The sequence below is a fragment of the Cornus florida genome, unplaced genomic scaffold (genome assembly GCF_030987335.1).
Source record: "Cornus florida cultivar Cherokee Brave unplaced genomic scaffold, ASM3098733v1 CherokeeBrave_3.0.0_Hap2_Chr05, whole genome shotgun sequence".
Taxonomy (NCBI): domain Eukaryota; kingdom Viridiplantae; phylum Streptophyta; class Magnoliopsida; order Cornales; family Cornaceae; genus Cornus; species Cornus florida.
In genome coordinates this window covers 78,089,842-78,112,454 of record NW_026775575.1, presented here as the reverse complement: position 1 = coordinate 78,112,454, position 22,613 = coordinate 78,089,842, and the positions used below count along the sequence as shown (strand labels likewise).

At 34.7% G+C, this 22,613-nt stretch overlaps 2 protein-coding genes across 2 annotated transcripts; both read left to right on the top strand.

Annotated features, from left to right (window-relative positions):
• Nucleotides 1–10,515: 10,515 nt before the first annotated feature.
• LOC132306984 (protein transport protein Sec61 subunit beta-like) lies at nt 10,516–11,273 on the top strand. Its single transcript, XM_059804614.1, has one exon. The coding sequence runs from the start codon at nt 10,682–10,684 to the stop codon at nt 11,006–11,008; it is 327 nt and encodes a 108-aa protein (XP_059660597.1). The 5' UTR covers nt 10,516–10,681; the 3' UTR covers nt 11,009–11,273.
• A 3,205-nt stretch (nt 11,274–14,478) lies between these two features.
• On the top strand, nt 14,479–19,165 carry LOC132306983 (uncharacterized). The gene is made up of 6 exons (XM_059804613.1): nt 14,479–15,055; nt 15,142–15,169; nt 17,337–17,567; nt 18,193–18,256; nt 18,339–18,398; nt 18,878–19,165. Exons 1-6 carry the CDS (start codon nt 14,931–14,933, stop codon nt 18,931–18,933), a joined length of 564 nt encoding a protein of 187 aa, XP_059660596.1. The 5' UTR covers nt 14,479–14,930; the 3' UTR covers nt 18,934–19,165.
• Nucleotides 19,166–22,613: the final 3,448 nt, after the last annotated feature.

Below are 22,613 nucleotides of genomic sequence, written 5' to 3'. Positions count from 1 at the left end.
TGCTGCTCATACTCTGCCACTGTCATGTTTCCCTGCTGCAGACTTAGAAACTCGGTCTTCATAGCTGCCCTGACTGCATAGGGAAAATATTTCTCGTCAAAGCGAACACTGAACTCATCATAAGACAATGGCATCCTCTCCTCTGGGGTGGTAACTGACTCCCACCACTGTAGTGCATCCCCAACTAGCTTGAAAGTAGCAAGCATCTGCTTTTGAACCTCCGTGCACTGAACCAAACAAAGATGACGCTCAATGTCTTGTTTCCACTGGTGAGCTGCTCTCGCATCGGTGGAGCTTGAGAACACAGGTGGACTCCCCTTTGTGAAAGAGCTCCTTTCCTTTCCCCAAGAATCCGTCTGAACCACTGGTGCTGGTACAGGTGCCTGCTGAACCTGTGGCTGGTTCCGGAGTGCAGCTGTTACCCCAGCCTCTATAGCCCGAGCAACAAGGTCATTGAGGTGTGGAGGAATCTCTGAATCTCTGTCCCGACCCTGAGTCTGTTGAACTTCCTCCTGCTCCTCCTGAAACCCTGGCATTTGCTGCTCTTCTTCCATTTGTCGACGTTGTAAACGTTCCTGCTGTCTACGTGCCGCTCTCCACTATCGATTGTTCATGTTCTATCCTCTTCCAGTGTTAACCATGCTGTTAACATAGAAAGACAGACATCAGTACGAGTTTAAACGAACCGTAAAAGAATTCAACGAATCCTAAACATAAGCTCTATATATAAAATAAAATAAAACGCTACGCGGAAGTCTTAATACGAAACGTCCTAGAGACACTTGAACCTGGAGTGCTCTGATACCAACTGTGATACCCCTCGGATCCGAGACACGGGTTGATCAGGCCCAGGCCCAAACTCGAGGGAATATCAAACAATTAAAGTATTTTAAAGCGAACACAGATGACAAAATGAAACAAAAGTGATGGAATGAAACTGAAAGTAACATTAATTATAAAATCCTCCATGTATAACTGAAAATTTGAAAATCCAATCCTCCAAAACTTCAAGGTTACAACTTGGGAATCCACTGATGGACCCCTAACCAAAAGTTCAACTGAAACTGAAAACTGAAAATAGATAATGCTAGAAATATCGAGAGAAGTCCTACGTAATCAGATGAAGGTGAGACTGTCCTCGACAAGCACGATCAAGCTCTAAGGCTGGAACCGTCCTGTACCTGAAAAGAATAATAAATGAGTGGGTCAGACCCACGAGCAAGTTCTAATCTAACTACAATCCATACAGTGACCCGATACACAGATACACCGTAGACACCTCCCAATATCTATCTAGTCCATACGTATAAATATATCCACACTAAGGGACATTCACTAGTCTATAATAGGGGTCTCAACCTGAATAGAAGGCAACATGCGAATATGCACCCAAAGGTGGGCATGAGTACCTAGACCTAACAGGGGACACCTCAACCTTATTATAACCAGCTACGCATCCACTGCATATACGCACCCTAACCAACGAGTCTGAGACTCAAGCTCAACTCGTGGTACCATAACCATATATATAAAGTCCGTCCAAATCCAGGGTATGCAGTTCAACTATTTATTAAACTGTCATACAATAAAGCAACTAGTTAGTCATTCAACTTATTCAGTTGATATGACTTAACTATCATCCGTTAATCCAGGAAGTCATCCAACTTGTTTACAGCTGATCTGACTTAGTCACAATTAGGATTCGATATCTTTCAATCCATTCCATTAATCCATTAGGTTAGGTCTATGCGTTTTGAGCTAAACCGTCCCTAGTATGTCACCGTCCCATACCGGTACATACCATCATCCATATCCATGTAAATTACCACATATATAACAGTTCAATAATTTACAGACCAAAAACTACCATCCAAACAATTGCAGAAAAATATTTAAAGCTTCAGCAATTTAAATCCAAGCATTTAACCATATAGTTGCAGGAGACGATTTAACAAATCAACAACTAACATCCAGAGCATGCATAGACCAAATTTAATATGTCAGGGACTCCATCATGAATGTGAATAGGTTAAATAATCCTATTATTAACCAATAAATTGCTAAAACAATTCAGAAGATTGTTTAAATATTTCAGCAGTTTAAATCCAAGCATTAACCATATAGTTACAGTAAACAATTTAATAATTCAGCAACTAGCCTCCTAAGCATGCATAGATCAAAATTAATAATTAAATGACCTTATCATGCACTTGAATGCATTCTAAAACAAGTTTTATAAACACATTATGTTCCATCAAATTGCTGAATTTTAATTCAACAATTAATTCAACTTCCATTTGTTAAGTGCCTTAATTTTTACACTGTTTGTCCCGACAACTTAGAATTAAACTTTACTCAATTTAGGGTCTTAATAATACTCAAAATTCATTGCTTGATCCCTCTATAAAGTTCCAAATTCATTCAAACAGTCTCCATGCTCCAACAGTGAACATAGTATGTAGAAAATTAAAAAAAAAAAACGTAAAATAAATCAAAAATAACAAGGGAGCCTGCTCCAGAATTTGGAGCAGGCTCTTTTCCAGCCTAGAGCCGGCTCTAGGACTCCCTAGAGCCGGTTCTACTTTATTGTGGGAGCCGGCTCCCACTCTTATGGAGCCGGCTCTCATCTCCTTTGAGAGCCTTCGTCCCCGGTGCGTGTTTCAGCTCTTGTGCTCCTTCTCCGGCTTATTCCTAACCCTCTGTTAGTTTTTAAAACCAAACTTAGGTGTCATATTTATACCCAGTAGCATCCCAATGGCTTGATAACAACAATTAAAACAATTACAGAGACTAAATTTGCTACCGAACTAACCTGCGTTAGGAACAAAACTGAAATTATAATTCTATTCCAACCTCTCTGTTTCTCTTCACAAACTGATCTTAGGAGTCTTATAACATCCCATTAACATCCCTAGGGTTTGTTTACAGAAGATAGAGGCAAGAATCATAACCAAAACTCAACAGATTTTTAATATGCTTTAATGAACAGAACAGGAAGCAACAATACACGAACTATAAACAGATTTGGATTCAATGCAAACAAATCATCAACAAGCATACATTGAACACATAAGTTTCATTTACTAATTAGTTAATCCCTAGAGACTATCTAGGTGCACAGAACACGAGCCAAATGGAAGGAGAAAGAGAAGAACTTGCCTGTACAGTTTTATAAACAGAACCTTGTCGCCGTTGTTCTAAGCTTTCCGGTAACCACTGACTACCTTCTAGCCTCCTCTGGTTCTGATCTAATCCACCAAACACCTCCCTTGGTCCTCTTTGTTATTCTCCTTGACAGACCGTTACGATGCTCTGTTCTCTCAACTCCTCTCTTTTCTCTCTCTGTATCTTTGGTACGTGAATAGGGTTTTTGTTCCAACCCTTGATACAGAGTAACCATATATATATAGGCGTAAAAACATAAACCCTAATCCGTGTTTAATCAGAGATAGAGCCCTAATTCTAAACCTAGTCGGCCCATGAAACTACTTTTGTTATGGCTTACCTAAACGTGAAATTTCCAACCCCAAAGTTAACTGTAACTTAAAGCAGAATTAAATGAAAAAAACAATTACATAATTAAATCCACTTAACTAATTAATTCCAATTAAAAACCCAATTAAATAATTAAAAACACTTAATTCAATTTAAAACACATGACACATAGGTAAACAATTACATCAAAACAATAAATAAAAATAATTAATCCAAATAATCATGCAAAAAGACCATAAAAATAATAAATAAATGCCGAGACTATCCTTTTAAAATTAGGGGTATTACATTAATGCTCAATTGACAGAGTTGGGGTAAAATGATAACGTTATTATATTGTTAGGAATTTTTAAAACTGGTTTAGTTTTTATAATCACTTTTTGAAAGTATTGGGGGTTTACAAAAATTTGCCCAAATATAAATGGGTCCCGTAAGCAACTGACATAACACAATATATATATATATATATATATATATATATATATATATATATATATATATATATATATATATTTCTTTTCTTCCCATTAGCTGCCACCACTTCAATAATTTGTACTTGCTACCATACACATGAATATATAACAAAAACAGGGTACCATGTACCATGCATTTATGAACAATTTTAATACTTGATATTAATTGTTTATAAAAAATTGAAATTTCTTATTTTGTTTTCCAACACAATTAAATATAATTATTGAAGCTCAAACAAATATTAACAAGCTCATAATAATAATTAAGGAGCTAATAAAATTCAGGATATGACAGGTGCCTACCAAGAGGTTGTTCTCCGACGATCAAGTCAGTTACTGGAGTTCTGAACTAAAAGTAGGAATTTAATGGATTAATTGTCCCGTACCTCTTTGGTTGGTGAGATGTCATATTTATAACAATGCTCTTGTACAACTGTTGTGATTTGTTGGGATTTGAGGAAATATCCGAGGAGACTCTTCCTTTTGAATTTGAACTATTGTGATCTACTTGTTATCAGTTTAACTATCTCTGTTTAATTTTAAACTAGTCAACTACGGTTGAACTACCGTATCCAATCTGTTTGAACTATCTTATTTAAATTATCCTTATCAGTTGTTCCCCATTCTTGAGCTTTCTCATCAAGCACCGGGAATGCCAAACACTATTTTTCTTCTTTTTATCGGGTGGAGCTATTTTCAATCCGAGCTAAACATGTATTGTTACTTTCATCTTGTCCCTTTAACAATGAAGTTGTTGTACTTAGCCAATCCTTTAATAGGGAGTAAGTATTCCAAGCTTTGCGCACTCATCCTTTTAATAAAGGAAGTAGAATTTGTCGATCTTCACCTAACTCACTTTTAAATAATAAAAGTATTATTTATTTATTTATTTATTTATTTTACGAACTTCACTCAGTTCGCCCTTTAATAAGAGAAGTATATTTTAAGAGCTTTACTCAGCTCGCTCTTTAATAAGGGAAGTACATTTTACGAGTTTGATGAATGTAGATTTATGGATTCTGTCGTTACTCTTCTACACTTTGTACAAAAATAAAATAAATATCTGTAAAGACTAAATTAACAATTAAATAGTGATAAGAGGGTCGAACACACATCCAAGATTTGAACTCAAAATTAAAACCAAAATTGACGGAAGAACACTTTTAAACAATTTAATGGTTTTTTACTAATGAACTAAAAATAAAATAAATAAATAAGACGAAATAAATTTTGATCAAATAATAAGAAAAATCTCAAGGAAAGAATCCACCACCATAGCTTACTATAAATAAAATTTTGCATTTCTCTTTATGTAAATTTTCCTATTGTAAGCAGATCACTTCACCAGTCTAATTACAACTTGGAGAGATGAAGGAAAATAATAGCGTGAAATAACAATTGCTTAAGAACATATTTTACTTAATCTGATATATCTTTAGTAAATAGAAAATAGGCATTCTCCGAATTACCATTAATTGACAAACACGAAGAATCTTCTTTCTTATTTATTTATTTATTTTTATCAAAATTAAGAATACAGAATAGAAGAGTATAGTAATGTTCTCAAAAGAAAATTTCATAAAGGAATTAAACTAAATTTAATTATATTTCAGCCATGGTGGCTTCATCACTCCCTTGAGAAGGGGTTTTTAAGATAGCATAATAAGAAAACAAAATAAAGAAATAAAAACAATCTTTATAACAAAAATTATAAGAAATAAATTGAAGATAAAAATTCTCTAACTTTTATTATTTTATCTCACTAACAATGTCCATTTAACCTCCTCTACATATGTCTCTATTTATAGAGTTTAGAATGGAACGGGAGGGAAAAATTCTAATTACAGAAGTGAAAATAAAATAAAATAAACTCTTCCTAAAATCTTACTGCTTTCCAATCTGGCTTGATATCTTTAACTTAATGTGCTTTCCAATTTCAAATGATATTTTTTCTAATTTGGCTTGATCTTTGCTGATTTGATGGAAAAGTCAAATTTGAATTGGACTTTCATTGATTTTGTAATATTATATTTTTGCTATTTTTGTCTCTTTTCTTCTTATTCCAAAATCAGCCACTATAAAATATGAAAAGTAGGGATAAGAACATTTCTCTAATAAAAAATATTAATTAATCATTTATTATTAAGTATAAAATAACAAGTTTTGTGCGCTTATCAGAGCTTCAATCAGCTCGCCCTTTTAAAAGGGAAGTGTATTTCACCAAGCTTCATGAGCTCGCTTTAACAATAGAGTAGGCTTTCCCAAGCTTCGTGAGTTCACTTTTTAATAAGAGAGTGAATTTTCTAAGTTTCGTGAGTTCACTCGTTAAGCCGAGCTTCATGAATTTGTCATTAGTAAGGGATTAGGTTTCCCCGAACTTCATGAGTTCATCCCCTCAATAATTGAGGAAATTATAGGAGTTTAACCTATCTCTCCCTTTAGAAAGGGAGTAGTAGTGTTTGAGGATGCCCTGGTGATGCGACCTGTAAATTATTGAATGATAGTCTCTATCATCTTCCTTGGATTAGATGACCAATTATGTTCGTTCTTCAAAAACATCCTTACTGGATAGCTTTGTATGCTAGCGACATATCTCTGGCAATAGTGGGAGACCTGCATGTCTAGCGTTAGTGGGAGACCTATTTAGTCATGCCTTGTTGAGAAACTTGCATAGCATTGGTACAACATTTACCTGGCATTGCCTTGGTTGGAGACCTGCCTAGCCTGGCCTTGGTGGGAATGGGAGACCTGGCCTACCTTGGTGAAAGACCTAGTTAGCCTTACCTTAGTGGAAGACTTGTATGACATAGGTGCAAGATCTGTCTATCATTCGTATGAGACCTCCTGGCTTTGCCCTGGTAAGAGATTTACCTGACCTTGGTGAGAGAATTGTTTAGTCTTACTTTAGTTGGAGACCTCTCTAGCCTAGCCGTGGTAGGAAACCTTTCTGCCCTGCCTTGGTTGGAGACCTAGTTTGCCCTGCCTTATTAAGAGACTTGCATAGAATTTTTGCAAGATCTACCTGGCCCTGCCTTGTTAGAAAACTTGCACGACGTAAGTGCAATATCTGTTTGTCATTCGTATGAGACCTCCTGGCGTGAGACTTGGCCTTGCCCTGGTGGGAGACTTGCATGACGTAGGTACAAGATCTGCTTGTCATTCGTACGAGACCTCCTAGCCTTGCCCTGATGGGAGACCTACATAGCTTTTGTGAGAGAATTATACGGTCTTACTTTGGTTAGAGACCTGTCTGGCCTAACCTTGGTGGAAGACCTTCCTGAGCCTACCCTGGTGGGAGACCTGGCCCTTATATAGCTGTTTGGCCTTGCCTTTATGAGGTTTGGGTGAGTTTTTCCAGTGCGAGGCTTGTTGCTGATGCAAGTGAGCTTTGCTAGTACGAGGCTCGATTTGAGTGAGCCCTTATCAGAGGCTCGATGTGGGTGAGCTTTATCAAGAATTTGATGTGGGTGAGCCTTGCCAGTGCGAGGCTTTGTAAACCCTTACTGATGTAGGTGATCCTTGCTAGTGTGAGGCTCGATTTGAGTGAGCCCTTATCAGAGGCTCGATACTTAAGATTTTCCCCGATATTCAGATCGGATCGCGACAGAACCCTAATTTCTTTGGGAAATCACTATACGTTCCCATAGACGGTGCCAACTGTTGAAATAAGTTTCTGCATGATTCCGAAATGACACCGTTTCCCTGCAACAAGAAGTGAACCTTGATCGATACCACCAGCCTGCCAAGAGCTCTCCAACGATCAAGTCAGTTACTAGAACTCTGAAGTAAAAGCAGGAATTTAATGTATTAATTGTCTCATATCTCTTTGGTTAGTGAGATGTCATATTTATAACGATGCTATGGTACAACTGTTGGGATTTGAGGAGATATTCGAAGAGACTCTTCCTTTTGAATTTGAACTATTATGATCTACTTGTTATTAGCTCAACTGTCTCCGTTTAATTTCAAACTAGTCAACTACGGTTTTACTACCATATCTAATCGGTTTGAACTATCTTATTTAAATTATCCTTATCAGACGGCATCCACACAACTCTCTGAACCTCACCATCAACTCTGTACCAATTCACATGAAACAAAAGGAATTTTAGGTTTGATGATCTTATCCGAGCCTCTAATTGCATTGAATCGAACAACCCATAATGCATATATCCAACTCTATATCCCTCAACAACACCCATCACTCTAATCTCATCTTCTGCCCACACTACGTCAATTTCCTAACCTACTCAGTTCAACTCGCCACCAAAATCCTCCATAACTTTAGCCTCTTTATCTTGCAAGATTTACGCTTTAGAGAGAGAAGATGTAATGAATGAGTGCAATTAACTAAGGAAAAAAAAAATGAATGAGGGCAATTCTGTCTTTTCAGATTACTGATATTTTGGAATAAAAAACATTAAAAATTTGGGGATAAAATAGTCATTTTGCACCATTTTTAACGGTGCCATTGACAAAAAAGACATTTGAGGCCTGAGTGATAGTTATTTTCGAAAGATTTTCAGTGTGATATTTGTCCAAATCTCAGAGGGTGTCACTGGAATTAATTAAAAAAAAAAAAAAAAAGTGAAATATTGGTGGGCTTATTGTGAATAAGGAGAAAATAAAATGGATAAAATAAGTAATATTATAACATGGAGAAAACCAAAAAAGCACGTGCATCTATATATTGCTAATAGGGCTGCAATCGAGTCGAGCCATGGTGTGCTCGAGCTCGGCTCGGCTCAAGTGATAAAATGCTCAAGCTCGTCTCGAGCTCGAGCCGAGCTGAGAAATTTTGGTTCAAGCTTGGCTCGACTCTGTTTGACGAGCCTCGAGCCGAGCTTGAGCTATTTATTTTTTATTTTTAATTTCGCATCTAACAGATCTAGAAAAAAATAAAAAAAAATAAAAAAAAAATTGAGAGAAATAGATTTGCAGCAATAAAAAGAGAGAAGTTTGAGAGAAAAAGAGAAAGAAAGTGATAAATTTGATCGAAAATTAAACTTACCAGAGTTGATTTTGATGGAAGAAGTCAAGAGATGCATAGATCAATAGTAAACCCCAAAATCTATACTAAAAATCATTTTGGATGAAAGACAATTAATACATAAAAATCAAATGTAAGAAGAGAAAGAGAGAGAAGTAAAATTCCATGACAGAAAGCAAATTGTTGAATGTGTTACCACTGCTGCTTGGGCTACTGATAAATTTAGAAAAATGAAAGATGATTAGGGTTAGACATAGACATGGGCTTAGGTTTGATTGTACAGATGGGCTTGTGTTTGAATGTACAGATGGGCTTGGTTTTTGTTTTAAAATGAATAAATGATAAAATTGGGCCTAAAACATAACTAAAAAATTTAATGGGTTTGTGTTTGATTGTACAGATGCGCTTGGTTTTTGTTTTAAAATGAATAAATGATAAAATTAGGTCTAAAACATAACTAAAAAATTTAATAGGCCTGTGGACTAAGCCCTCATAACATAAAATTATATATTATAATTGGATATATATATATATATATATATATATATATATATATATATATATTATAATCGAGTATATTCGCAAACGCCTTATTGAGCTCAGTTTGTGAACGGTTCATGAACAAAAGAACCGAGCCTACTGATGTTCAGGCTCGGCTTGTTTATGAATCGAGCCGAGCCCGAGTAGTTTACGAACGGCTCGGCTCGTTTGCAGCCCTAATTGCTAATGGAAAATTCTTTCTAATGGCCCTAAGGTTAAAAAAAATCCTACTTCCCACTTTGAAATACTTCCCACTTTGAAATATACCCGGATAAAATAAGTAATATTATAGCTTGGAGAAAACCAAAAAAGCACGGGCAACTATATATTGCTCACGGAAAGTTCTTTCCAATGGCCCTAAGGTGAAAAACCCTACTTCCCACTTTGAAATACACCCGACGACTTCTTTTATTCGATTATATGGTTAACTAGATGTGATAATTAAGAGTTCTTATTGGACTCTATTTATGAAGTAACTACAAGAATATTTTTTTCAAAACTTACTTCACGACTCAACTTGTTTTATTCAATTATATAATTGCCTTGATATGATAATTAATAGTTAAGGTAACTATAATAGTTCTTAATTAATAGTTTTTAATGTTGGTTTAATGTGTAGCTAAATTGTATAGATAGATCGTTACATGTAAGATAAATTATTAGAGTGCACTCAACTCTTATTTGGTAGTTGAGGCCGGTCAAAACTAATTTTTAAATTTTTGACAGTATGTTATTACGCTCAACTCTCATTTGACGATTTAGGGTGATCTAAACAAAATTTTAATTATTTAATTGAAAATTTTTAATTCAACTTGTATCACTAGATAAAAATTAATACATAATAATTAAACAAGATATAATTGATGCACAAGGATTTAGTAGATGGAAAGTCTTTGGGCAACACCTTCTGGTAATTCTTTCACATGAAAATGGCATTTAAAAATGAAAAAATGAAAACAGCTACTGGGTACGTTTTATTACAAAGTAACTCGGTTTCCGCCAACAGTTTCTCTTGAGCAGCCTCTTAAAAGGACTCATTAAATTGGCAACTTTCTCAACCGGTCATCGTTTAGACCAGCAATCATCCGAGTTCACTAAATAGCACCTCAACTTTCAAATTATTACACTTCTACTCCACTTCTCACTCTTCCTCTTCGCTTCTCGAATTCTTCGCACTGCAACAATGGTGAGAGGCGCATCTCAATCCCAATCATCATCTTCGTCGACCACCAGACCCGGTCCCGTCGGCATGGCACCGCGCGGCTCCGCCGCCGCCACTGCCGGGATGCGACGTCGGCGACTCGCCAGCTCCTCCAGCGGCTCCGCCGGTTTCGGCGGAGGAGGAAGTGGCTCGGGAAGCAACGTGCTCAGGTTCTACACTGACGACGCCCCCGGACTCAAGATCTCGCCCACCGTCGTCCTCGTCATGAGCCTCTGCTTCATCGGCTTCGTCACCGCCCTCCATGTCTTCGGCAAGCTATACCGCTACCGATCTGGTGACGGAGCTTAGTTTTCCGGATTCTGATCAACCGAATCAAGATCATCTGTCGGATTCTTCATGATCGGTAATTGAAATGCCACAAAATTTTCACTCTGTAAATTTTTTTTTTTAGTTTTCGTTTCCCTGTCGTTACTGAGCTTAAATTGGGTATCATTTGAAAGTAGAGATAAAAGTGGATTTTGGTTTCCGTAAGTTGAAGTTCGAATGATGAAGTAATGCATGATAATGTTCTCTAAATGATTTATGTGATCAATATGATTTTTTTTTTATTTTAGTTGGCATGCTCTATGATTAAAGAATGATTATCACTAGTTTCTTCAAATTCTCGATGTAGCTAACTGATTTTGGATTTGAGTCCTTCTTGAATGAAGCTTGTTTCGTGTTTTACTGTTTCTTGTTCTTCGTAAGATTTTTAGTTGTAGAAAGTTGTGTGTTTAGGAGTTGATTTATTCAGCATAAAGCTTGGGAATTTTGGTGTATACCTAAGTTCTGATGAAAAATGAGACGGATCGTATTGAAAAAAAAGGTGGATGTTTAGGGTCAAAAGAAAAAGGGAACTAGATGATGTGTACATTGTTGTGGAATCTCCTTATCTTGAATTCATGATTCCTTTATTCTATGCTGTACTTTGATGGACTGTGACTTTTGTTCTTAAATTTTGTTTTGCTTTTAGATTTTATTTCATAAATACTTCCAAATTTTTTTGTCCTTCATGTTTAGTAAAATAACTACTCATATATAACAAATTGTTTAAAATTTCATTGAAATAACTGGTTAAACTGGAAATAATTTCATGGGTTGGTCTCCGAATACTTCACGGTGGCTTCGGTTTCTGACTGTTTGGATTGTTATTACATGTTGCTTTGGTATATGTTTTGTGCTATTTTAAACTGCTATGGTACTTAATGGATGGTTTCCCTGTTATATTGTTGATGGTTGCTTTGTGGCCTTGGTGCTTTACTGATGGTTTCCTGAACATGTGGAAATTTTCATGCCGCCTCACTACATGGTTACTTTGTTCTACCATGTTTTCTGGACAGATAGTTGCATCAATGCCTTGGTGGCTTTTGTTCAGGAAAAACAAAGATGTCCCAGACATTTTTTTTTGAGACCTTAAAACTACTGTGCTCTCTCTCTATATTATTGACATAATGTGTAGTGTTTGGTTAGGAAAAATGTGGGGCCTTAAATTACTTTATAGTCTCACTACTTGCCCGAGTGGAACTTTTTTGGCTTCCATGATACTTAAATAGATAGTTGTTTCTATGATTCGTTGCCGTAATGGATGGTTACATCAATGTGCCTGCCTAACTTACCATGAAGCATAAATATGGTGACTTCGATCACTAAGCTACCACGTGGCTTTGTTACACAGTGGTCTGGGTACTCTGTTGCTCCAATTTATGAAAAATCTAATGTATCTTAGTTGCCTCAATATATTTGGATATGATCATGTTGCCTCTGCTTCAATATGTAGTATGTGGATATGTCGTGTTGCCTCAATATATTTGGATATGATCATGTTGCCTCTGCTTCAATATGTAGTATGTGGATATGTCGTGTTGCCTCAAGCTGGTATCAAATATATAACTTTTAGCAAGCCTCGCATGGTTGTCTTCTCTCCACGATTTATTGTTTTGTGAGACCTCAACTACCATGTTGCCTCAGTATGAGTACTAATAGATTGAAACACCATGTCACCTATAGATGGATGGTTACTTTGTTAGTTATGATGGTGTTTCCTTAACTGATTGTTACTTCATTGTGTGCATAGTACCATATTGCCTAGAATGATGATTTCTTAAATACATGGGAACTATTTTGTTGATTCAACATATTGTTCCACCTCAAGCTAACATGTTCCCTTGATAAACAGAGTCCAGTGGTACTACTGCAAACCACAATGTTGCCTAATAGATAGTTGTGTTTGAAGCTTCTTTCATTATCTTATGACCGTGTTAAAATGTGGAAACTATTGTATCCCCATCGTTTTGTCATATGAGCCAGTAGGAACTTAAACTTCTATGTTCCCCTAATTAACAAGTTGTGTTGGGTATTTAGTTGCCCTTTAGCCCTACCACAGTATCTGATGGTTGCCAAAGTATGTGGAAGTAACCTTGTCGCCGCAATGTTACGGTCTAGTAGGTCTTTATACTTCAATATACTGTCTCCTAAAATTCGATCTTATTTGATAGCTGCCCCATAACACATGTAGTCACTATGGCTCGATACGTCGTAACCTCAACAAATGGTTGCCATGTTGCCTTCATACATAATTGCCTCAATATATGGGAGATAGCGTTGCTGGATAGGGAGTTGCCACAACGCATTTTTGCTTAACTGATTCTTGCTTTGATAACATCTTTCCTTGGTACATGTTCTTAAGGCTTGATAGATAGTTGTCTAAGCATATCGTTATGGTCTGACAGCACCTTACCTCCGTGATATGTTTATCTAGCGGAGACAAAAAAAAAAATTCCTTGTTCCCTAGAAAGGTAGTTGCCTCGTTATCATATGTTGATTGATGGTCGCCTGAACATGTCCAATTATTGAGTTGTATTGTTACATAGTTTTGCCTAGAGTAAAAGCTTGAAGCCTTGTTGCTGCATTATTCGAAAACTAGGTCGATCCCTGAATACATAGTTGCCTTGATGCCATGGTGGATCGATTGATGATTGGTTTTGTATTTGCATTACCAATATTACTTTGATATATATTCCTTTAAATGAGTTCGAGCTATGAACAGGACCTTAAACTACATGCTTGCTGATATATGATGGTAATTGTTATGGTTGAAAACTTTTTAGTGTCCGGGTTAAAACTTCGATCTTGTTGTAGAAGTGGGCGATATTTGGAGGCGAACACGGATCAAATTCAGAGTGTTTCCAGTTTGTTGTTGACATTAATGATTCCTGTGAATGCAATTTCAAGTGTGAGTTTTTGAAATGCATCTAGCAATGGTAAACCACTGCCAGTAGGAACTCGAATTTGTTTCATTTATATATATATATATATATATATGTGTGTGTGTGTGTGTGTGTGTGTGTATGTAAGTATAGAAAGCAGTAATTTGAACTCTTCTTGTTAAAAATAAAAAAAAATATGTAAAATATATTGAACTCTTCACTTAATATTTCAACAATTCTAGTGTTAAACTTAAAGTGAACTAAGCCGTAAATTAAGTAAATTACTTTATGGGTAAACAATTGTTCCCCTGCCTCACCTTAAGACTAAGCCTTAATATTTCAGCAATTCTAGTGTCAAGTATAAAGATATTTTAGATCAACAGAAGTATTTTAAATTTCTATGTTTTTTTATAAAAAAAAAAATATGTCTTTAAAAAATTAAGAATGGCAAAATAAATAATATTAAGACTCAAAATGTTTGTACCCTTATACTCTTCATTTCTTCATTTTGTTTTTAAATGACACAATTGTGATTTTTTTTTTTTACCAAAGATTAATTAAAGTACAGAGTTAAAAAAAAAAAAAAAAATGTCCGGATATTGCATCCTACAAAAACAAAATTATGTAATTTTCAAAATAGAAAATAAGTATAAAAAAATCAAAAAGAAAATTTTCACATGATAAATGTTTGGGACCATCAAGGAGATGAACCACTGGGAAACAAAAGGGTCAACCCATTGGCAGGCATGTCACTTATAATAGCCCAATGTGGAGCCCATTTTAAGTAAAAGTAAAACTATATTATCCACTCATTCAGTGGCGCACCAATCACTGGCCCAACAAAGTCCAATCAGAACAGAAACTCGCTTCGCTATCTCATCTGTGCTGTCAATTTTCAGTTGAGCAATTAAAGTAATCGAATGTAGTCCCTACCACTGATTCCCATCGGATCCACCAACTGTTATATAGAGAGAGAAACAGAATCTAGAGAGAGAGAGCGAGTGAGTGCAGAGAGGCAGGCGGACATGGAGGTTCGAAACGACGCGACGATTGATAACTTGTCTGCCGATCATCGGCCTCCGTCGGCGACGCCGTCCAAGCAAGCCAAGGCTTCTCCGAATCACGTCGACACCAATTCTGTTAAGCAGAGGTGCAATTTATTGACGGACTCTCGTATTTTCATTATTCGTTGATTTTGATTTTTCTAATTTCAATAAATTGATCTGTTTCTTGCAGGCTTCAGAGGGAGCTCATGTCTCTCATGGTATCTATCTTCACTTCATAGTATATAAATTTATATTTTCGCATATACATACATTATACTATATATATATATATATATTATTAATTAATTAAGTTGCATATTGTTTCTTATATCTGAAATTTGAACTTCTCTTATGATTAAATATTTATTATTTATGTTTTGTTTTGGTAATTTTACTTGATTTTAGGATGTTCAATTTTTGGAAATGCTATTATATACGTCAAATATTTGCTAGGTTTTATGTGTTTCGATGCTTCCGTCTATAGTGGTGGACCTGCTGGTCATGATTGAATTGATTCCAATACTTTGTTACAAATCCAGGTTACATAGAAAAAAAAAAAAAAAAAAAAAAAATTTCTTCTTTGGTACTCACACACACACATATCTGAGACTTGAACGCGTGGCCGAAACCACTATGGCACTGGCCCATTGGTAAAAAAAAAAAATTACATAGGGAAACTAAATAATTTTTATTTATTTATTTGGGAGTTAGGTAGACAACCCATACAATTTTTTTCTTGGCCATTACTATACTTGATGTTAAATTTTGATCACCATTTCTAGATGTATGTCATTTCCTTTTTTTATGGCCTTTTACAGATGATGAGGTATATGATCAAATGCCTATGTATGCCTTTGCGGAGTCATTTATTCGTTTACGTGCTCTGTTTTTTACATCCTTCTTGCTGGAAAGGTAGGGAAGCAACCCTTTCCCTCGCCAATTAAGCTAGTTATGAAGGAAACAAGTATGATCGAACACCATGAACACAAAATAAAAGTTCCAACCAAGCAACATGTTATAATCGAGCCACCAAATTTATGTAAAAAACCTTTCTAAATGGGAAGAACCATGAGGTACATTTGAAAAATATGCTAAGTAGAAAATAATGGTACAAAAGGTAATATGTGTTACACCACAATAGAGAGAACCCACTTCTACCAATTCATCAAAAGTTTGGATGGTTTTCCAAGATTAAATCGGAGTACACTTGGCTGGAAATTCCAAACAGGAAATACAATAGGCAGAGCCAGGAATTTTTGCATTTTTTTTTTTTTTTTGTGTGGGGGTGGGGGAAATAATTAGAATAAAAATCAAATTAGTAGTCTAAAAATGTAATAGAATATAATTTGTAATTAATTTCTTACAACAAAAGTTTTAGTATATATTCTTTATATAAAGATAATGTAAGAGATTATTTATAAATTAAAAACATTTCGTAATGTTTACGGCATACAAAATAAGAAGAAAGGAAGTAGGGACTATATTTATTCTTTATTCAGGGGGGAAAAAAAAGGTAGATTATATTTAGTCTTTTATTTTACCTCTCTCTCTCAAAATGCAGATTATACATGTCAACCATGTACAAATTTCTATATCCAGATTTACAAATAATGTATTCTCTACAACAATTGTATGTGTAATATCCATCTTAGGGAAGTTTAGTTCAGGCTTCTTGATGGTGTCTCATAAGTCATAACATGCTGCTTACATATATTAAATCATTATGTCGTCTTATCTATTCTTCTTTCCCATACATTTCAATTTCATGTAGAGAAGAGGTTAAAAAAAAAAAGAAAAAAGAACTGACTTAGCAAACCTTACAAATATGGAGGTTATAAACCCAATTTATGGGTTCGTTGTTGGTTTAAAGATAAAATAAGATGGTTAAAAGAGGTCTATTCAGTCAAATTCTTATAATTGTGATGATTTTTGAGGTTTTTTTAATTAATGAGGGTTTGTGATGTACAGGTTCTGAATATCACCTTAGCAAGATTTGTTGGTCCTTTAATAATGGAAAAAGTATAATGGTAAATTAAGCTGGTGCACGCCCCCTCCCCCAAATCACACTTCTTAGTAAGCATAAAAAATTATATCCCACCAACCACAATTCACAAACAACACTTCTTAGTAAGCACATAAATTTATATCCGGACAAAGCCTAATCCATTCTACTTGGGGAATCTTGTTGCCAATTAACTCCCTCACTGGACATATCTTTTACAACACTGTAGACCAACATTGCCTTTATCAGTCTCAATAACAATAATGCTATATTCCCGTCACTCTTTTTTCATCTCTCAATCTTTATTATTTATTATATTCTTTATTGTCTTATTGCAAGTGGTTTATTTGGTAAGTGATAGTTTTCATTGTTGTTACGGACAGATGAGCGGAGGAGATCTTGGTGTATCTGCCTTTCCTGAAGGGGAGAGCATCTTTACTTGGATTGGTACTATTGAGGGGGGCAAAGGAACTATGTATGAGGGTTTATCTTACAAAGTTTCTTTGCGCTTTCCCCTTGATTATCCTTTCAAGCCCCCTCAAGTTAAGTTTGAGACAATGTGCTTCCATCCAAATGTTGACCAGTACGGAAACATTTGTTTAGACATTCTTCAGGTATCGATAATCTTGGTTATCCTTTTTCAGCAAAAAACTATTATAAAACCATCCCAAAAAAAAAAACTATTATAAAGAAGATTTCCCAATTGCGTGTTGATGAGGAGGAAGACAACCTCTCTGCCTATTTTTTAACACATACGACACACACTTGAAGGATTTGGATATGCTGTAATCATTTATGTTGGTTTCTGAGTTATTCAGATGGGAGAGAAGGTCATTTGATCGACAACTCTATATATATATTGTCAGTAGTCATAGATTCTGGATCTATCCCAGTGTCTGCCTCAGCTTTTAGTTTGGGGAAAAAAATATTTGAATAAAGTACTCAGGCCTCTACAATAACCTTATCCCCTGTGCATCTGAGCAGAGTCCCATAGTGGTATTAGAAGTATGATTAAAAAATGATACTTTGATTTGTTATTTTGTATGATTTTTTTATTTTTATTTTTTGTTCCTGTTATATTCCTCGTAAAGCTTGCTAGAAGATTTGCTTAAACCGAGTGGTGACAGGAGTGATCAAGTCATTCACAATTGTATTTGTGCCTTGGGGGTTCTGTATCCTAGGTATGGGATGTACCCTTTATTTTAAAACTGATGCTAACATCTTCGTCATTCTTTGCAGGATAAGTGGTCTTCAGCTTTTGATTGCAGAACAATTCTTTTATCCATACAAAGTTTATTAGGAGGTTTTTCTAAATCTTTTAATGGATAATATTTATTTTTCTTTTTGCGATTTCACATGTCTTATTCTCTAGTTCTCACATGCAGAACCCAATATCGAAAGTCCTCTCAACAGCTCTGCTGCTGTACTATGGAAAAACCAGGAAGGTGTGAATTTATCTTCTTCCTTCAATATACTGCCAAGACTTTGCCTTCCTCTTCTTTTTACTTTATTTTATTCTCTAATCTTATTTGGATTATTCGAGATCCCATGATGGCATTTCATTTTTCTTTTTTCAAAACAAAAAATTTCAGAAAGGGATTTTGAGATAAATAAGTTACAATTCTCTCATTAGCTTAAACTTTTGAAGCAGCTAGTAATTAGCATGGTATCAAAGGCAAAACATCTTGTGTTCGAATCATATGACGCCTTTCCATTACTAAATGCTATACAATCATATGAACATAAGAAAAAGTAACATGTATCTGTGCTGCCATTTTATATAGTTTGTATTATTTGTACTTATATTTAATCTTTTAACTTATTAGCAGATTTTGAGTGATATTTTTTTTTGAAGGTCTTGAGAAGATCACAGATGATCTTGGAAAGAATTTTCACTGAACTATTGTTGGACTTCTTGTTTCAGATTACAGAAAAATGGTACAAAAATACTATATGGCTGGAGAAGAGTTTGAGAGCTGATCTGCCAAATTGGAGGCCCATGTATGCACTTCCTCCATAAATTATCAATGCAGAATATGTCTATTGGGGAAAAGTGGAGATCTCCCATTGATAGTCTGAGCTTCTAATTTGTAATTACCAAAAAATTTCCTGGACTTCATTTCGGTGTGCGATTTGTTTACAATTGAATTTCTCCACTGGATAGTTGCTGAATAAATCTACATGTTAATCTTCATATGAATTGTTTTCTCTAGGAGTTTGCTTCTCTTTCTGATCATTCAAAAGGAATTTTACCAGTTAATTGTCATGCCCCGCCAATTTGCAAGGAGGTTACGCCACATAGGCACTGAGAATGACTCTACATGGCGTCTGCGTGGCATGTGTGGACAGTTGGATTTTAGAGTCTTCCACACTCAAGGAATTGTGGATGTTGAGAGAGGTGGAGGATTTAAAATATTTTAAAATTTGTAGACATTTGTAGAATGGAGGATTTCAGAAAATTAGGGAGTTGAGCAAGGTTTGTATAAGAGTAGATCTTAGTAATTGATTGTAATGCATCCTAGCCTTGCATTAGAGGAGAGGATGCATATATAAGATGAGGAGTTTGTCTTTTTGTAGCCGCTAAGCGAGCGTGAGAGTGCCTAAGCCACCAGTGCTTTCAATGTAGGTTAGAACAAGAAGAAACAAATCAGAATTTAATAGACCCTATTTGAGAATATTAAAAATATTTAGCATTTATTTTAAAATTTTGAAAAAAATGGTGTTATTGGCCCTTCACAAAACTACCATCGGACTCCAACATCAAAGCTGCCAATCCAGTAATTAATGGACTCGCTTCTTCAGTTCCAACAAAATTAGGGATGATATGATAATATCGTATATTCTTAAAGAGCCAAGAACTTTGAGTCCTTTCTCCCAAATTTTGTTAACAAGAATCTATATTTTATTATTGGTTTTTCCAAATTTTTGAAATGAGTATCAGATCAACGAATATTTTGTCCTAAATTAGAAGGGCAGGTCAATTTCTGGAGCGCAATACCAAAATTTAAAATATTAATTTCAGCGGATATAAAAGAATGTTTGATCTCTTTTGTTGCGAAAGACACAAGAACCAAACCGCGAAGAGTTGTGCGGCTGACTGATTGAAACTAAAGAAAAATATATATTTTATTAATTTTTAATACAATAATGATTTTTCTTACTAAAATTGTGTATTGTACGCAAGAGTTTTTTAATTGAATTTAAATTAGATTATTTATATTATTTAAATTCAGAATGTAATATTATCAACTAACTAACCCTTAAAATTATATATTAATTATTCAATAAATTAATAATTACAAAATTTTAATAATAAATTTTGGGATTTATTTGTCTTTCAACGGATAAAAAAAAGGACTTGGTAACTCGTCTATAAAACCTCCATCAGAACTCTGATGTATTCCAGTTTTGCCGCAATGTTAGTCCCAAAAAAACTCTATATCCAGGTTTACAAATAATGTACTCTCTGCAACAATGCTACTATATGTAATATCGGGAAGTTTAGATGAGGCTCATGTCTCAAAACATGATGCTTTCATATATATATATATTAAATCATTTTGTCTTCTTATCTATTCTTCTTAGTTCTTTCCCATACATTTCAATTTCAACTGACTTGGTAAACCTTATAAATATGGAGCTTGTAAACACAATTGGGACTTCTATTGGCATTTGAGATATGTTGGTCTAAAGATCAAACAAAATGGTTAAAAGAGGCGGTCAAATTCTTGAAATTATGAGACTTATGAGGTTTTTAAATTAAAGAGGGTTTTCATGGCAAGAAATATACTTAAGGGTTGGGATGACTCACCATACTTTTGAGATATTTTATACTTTTTCTTTTACGGGGGAGTTAAATTTGGACAGTCTATTTTAAAAAAATAAGAAAATATCACTAGATTACAAGAAAATACTTTAGAAAGATTGTTGTACACGACCTTTAACTATGGAAAGGATAATGGTAAATTAAACGGCCCCTTCATTATCCTTTCAAGACCCTCATTTAAAGTTTCCGATTATGAAAAGAACCTTCACTGAAATATTGTTATGAAAAATTGTTGGACTTCTTGTTTCAGATTACAGAAAAATGGTAGGCAAACACTACATGGATCACTTGATCTCCAATGGATGGTCTGAACATCTAATTCGTTATTACCAAATTTTCACTAGACTTCGTTTACGATTTGTTTACAATTGAATTCCTCTGTTGTATACTTGCTGAGTTAATTATGTGCCCTCTTGAAGTTTGCTTCTCTATCTCACCATTCAAAAGAAATTTCACTAGGTGATTGTCATGCCTCGCCAAGGTTACGCTAAGTGACGCTAGGGTGGAACTAGAAAATTTCGATTTGGAGGAGAAGGGAGGGCGAATTACTTTATAAATCAATTATAATTTATATTTTTATAATATTTTATTTTTTTAGTATATATTGAGAAAAATAAAACCTAAATAAATAAAGATGAAAATTTGCTATGAGAAAGAAAAAATAGTGTAGGTACAAGAATTCTCCTCAACATCCCAAAAAAAAAAAGAAATTTGTTTATACAACACTCTCCAACTCTTTTTGACTCTAACTTCCTATTTGTCCTCTGCCCTAAATCCTCGTTGCTTGGAGTAGAAGTTGAGCCATCATGGGCTTGGACCCTCTTTGTCTGGTTGATTTGCCCAATTGGTTCTCCTTCCGGATTACCCAATCCATCTTGGGTTTGGAGAGAATTTGGCCCATAGCAAGTGTGATATGTCGTCCTTGACACGTGGCATGCTGTGGTTAGCTAACTCTTATTAGTGGACATTTCTACTCCACATATAGAGATGATGAAACTATATGTAAAAAGAGAACTGGATACCAAAAAATAATAATAATAATAATAATAACATTAACATTGTTAAAAAAATTAATTTTCTTTTAGCAATTGTTCGATTTTTTTAAAAATCAATTTTTTAAAAGAAAGTTGAGAACTTCAATTCCAATCTTGATGAAAGATTAAGGAAAAACAAAAAAAAGTATAAGAAAATATTGCAAGTTTTTACAAAACATGATTACCAATAACAAAATAAAGACGCGTTTTTGTAACTTGTATAAGGAGTAGCTACAACAAATATTTGCATATACGACGCCAACTAAAAATGTTGTTGGCATGTTTGTCATCTTTATTCCATAACACTTTTAGTTTTTCATTGTTCCTAAATCTTAATGCGCTCAGAAGGAAATTAAAATATGATTTAAAATATTTTTCTTGTAAACACAATCTAACAAAATTTCTCACAAATAATGTATTTTTCTTTAAAATGAGGAGACATTAGTGTAATTTTTTCTTTTTCTCTCTTAATTTTTTTTCCGCCAATCACAAAGATTCTCTTTTAAATTGATTTAATGGATATTAATCATATTATACATGTGGTTATGTAAATGGAATAATTATCTATTACAATAAGGGTTACTATAATAATGAACTACTGAGTGACTTCAAAAAGTAAGGTAAAAATGTTCAAGTTGATAGTTTTTTTGAGTGTTTTTTTTAGTTTCAAGGGGACACAAATAATATTTATTTCAAAACTCACCATTTTTGGGCCTACAAATTTTATTTGAGCTTTGGGATTAAAGTATAAGTTTATTTACAAAATAATTGTTTTGGGAGCTATAAACCAAATAAAATTC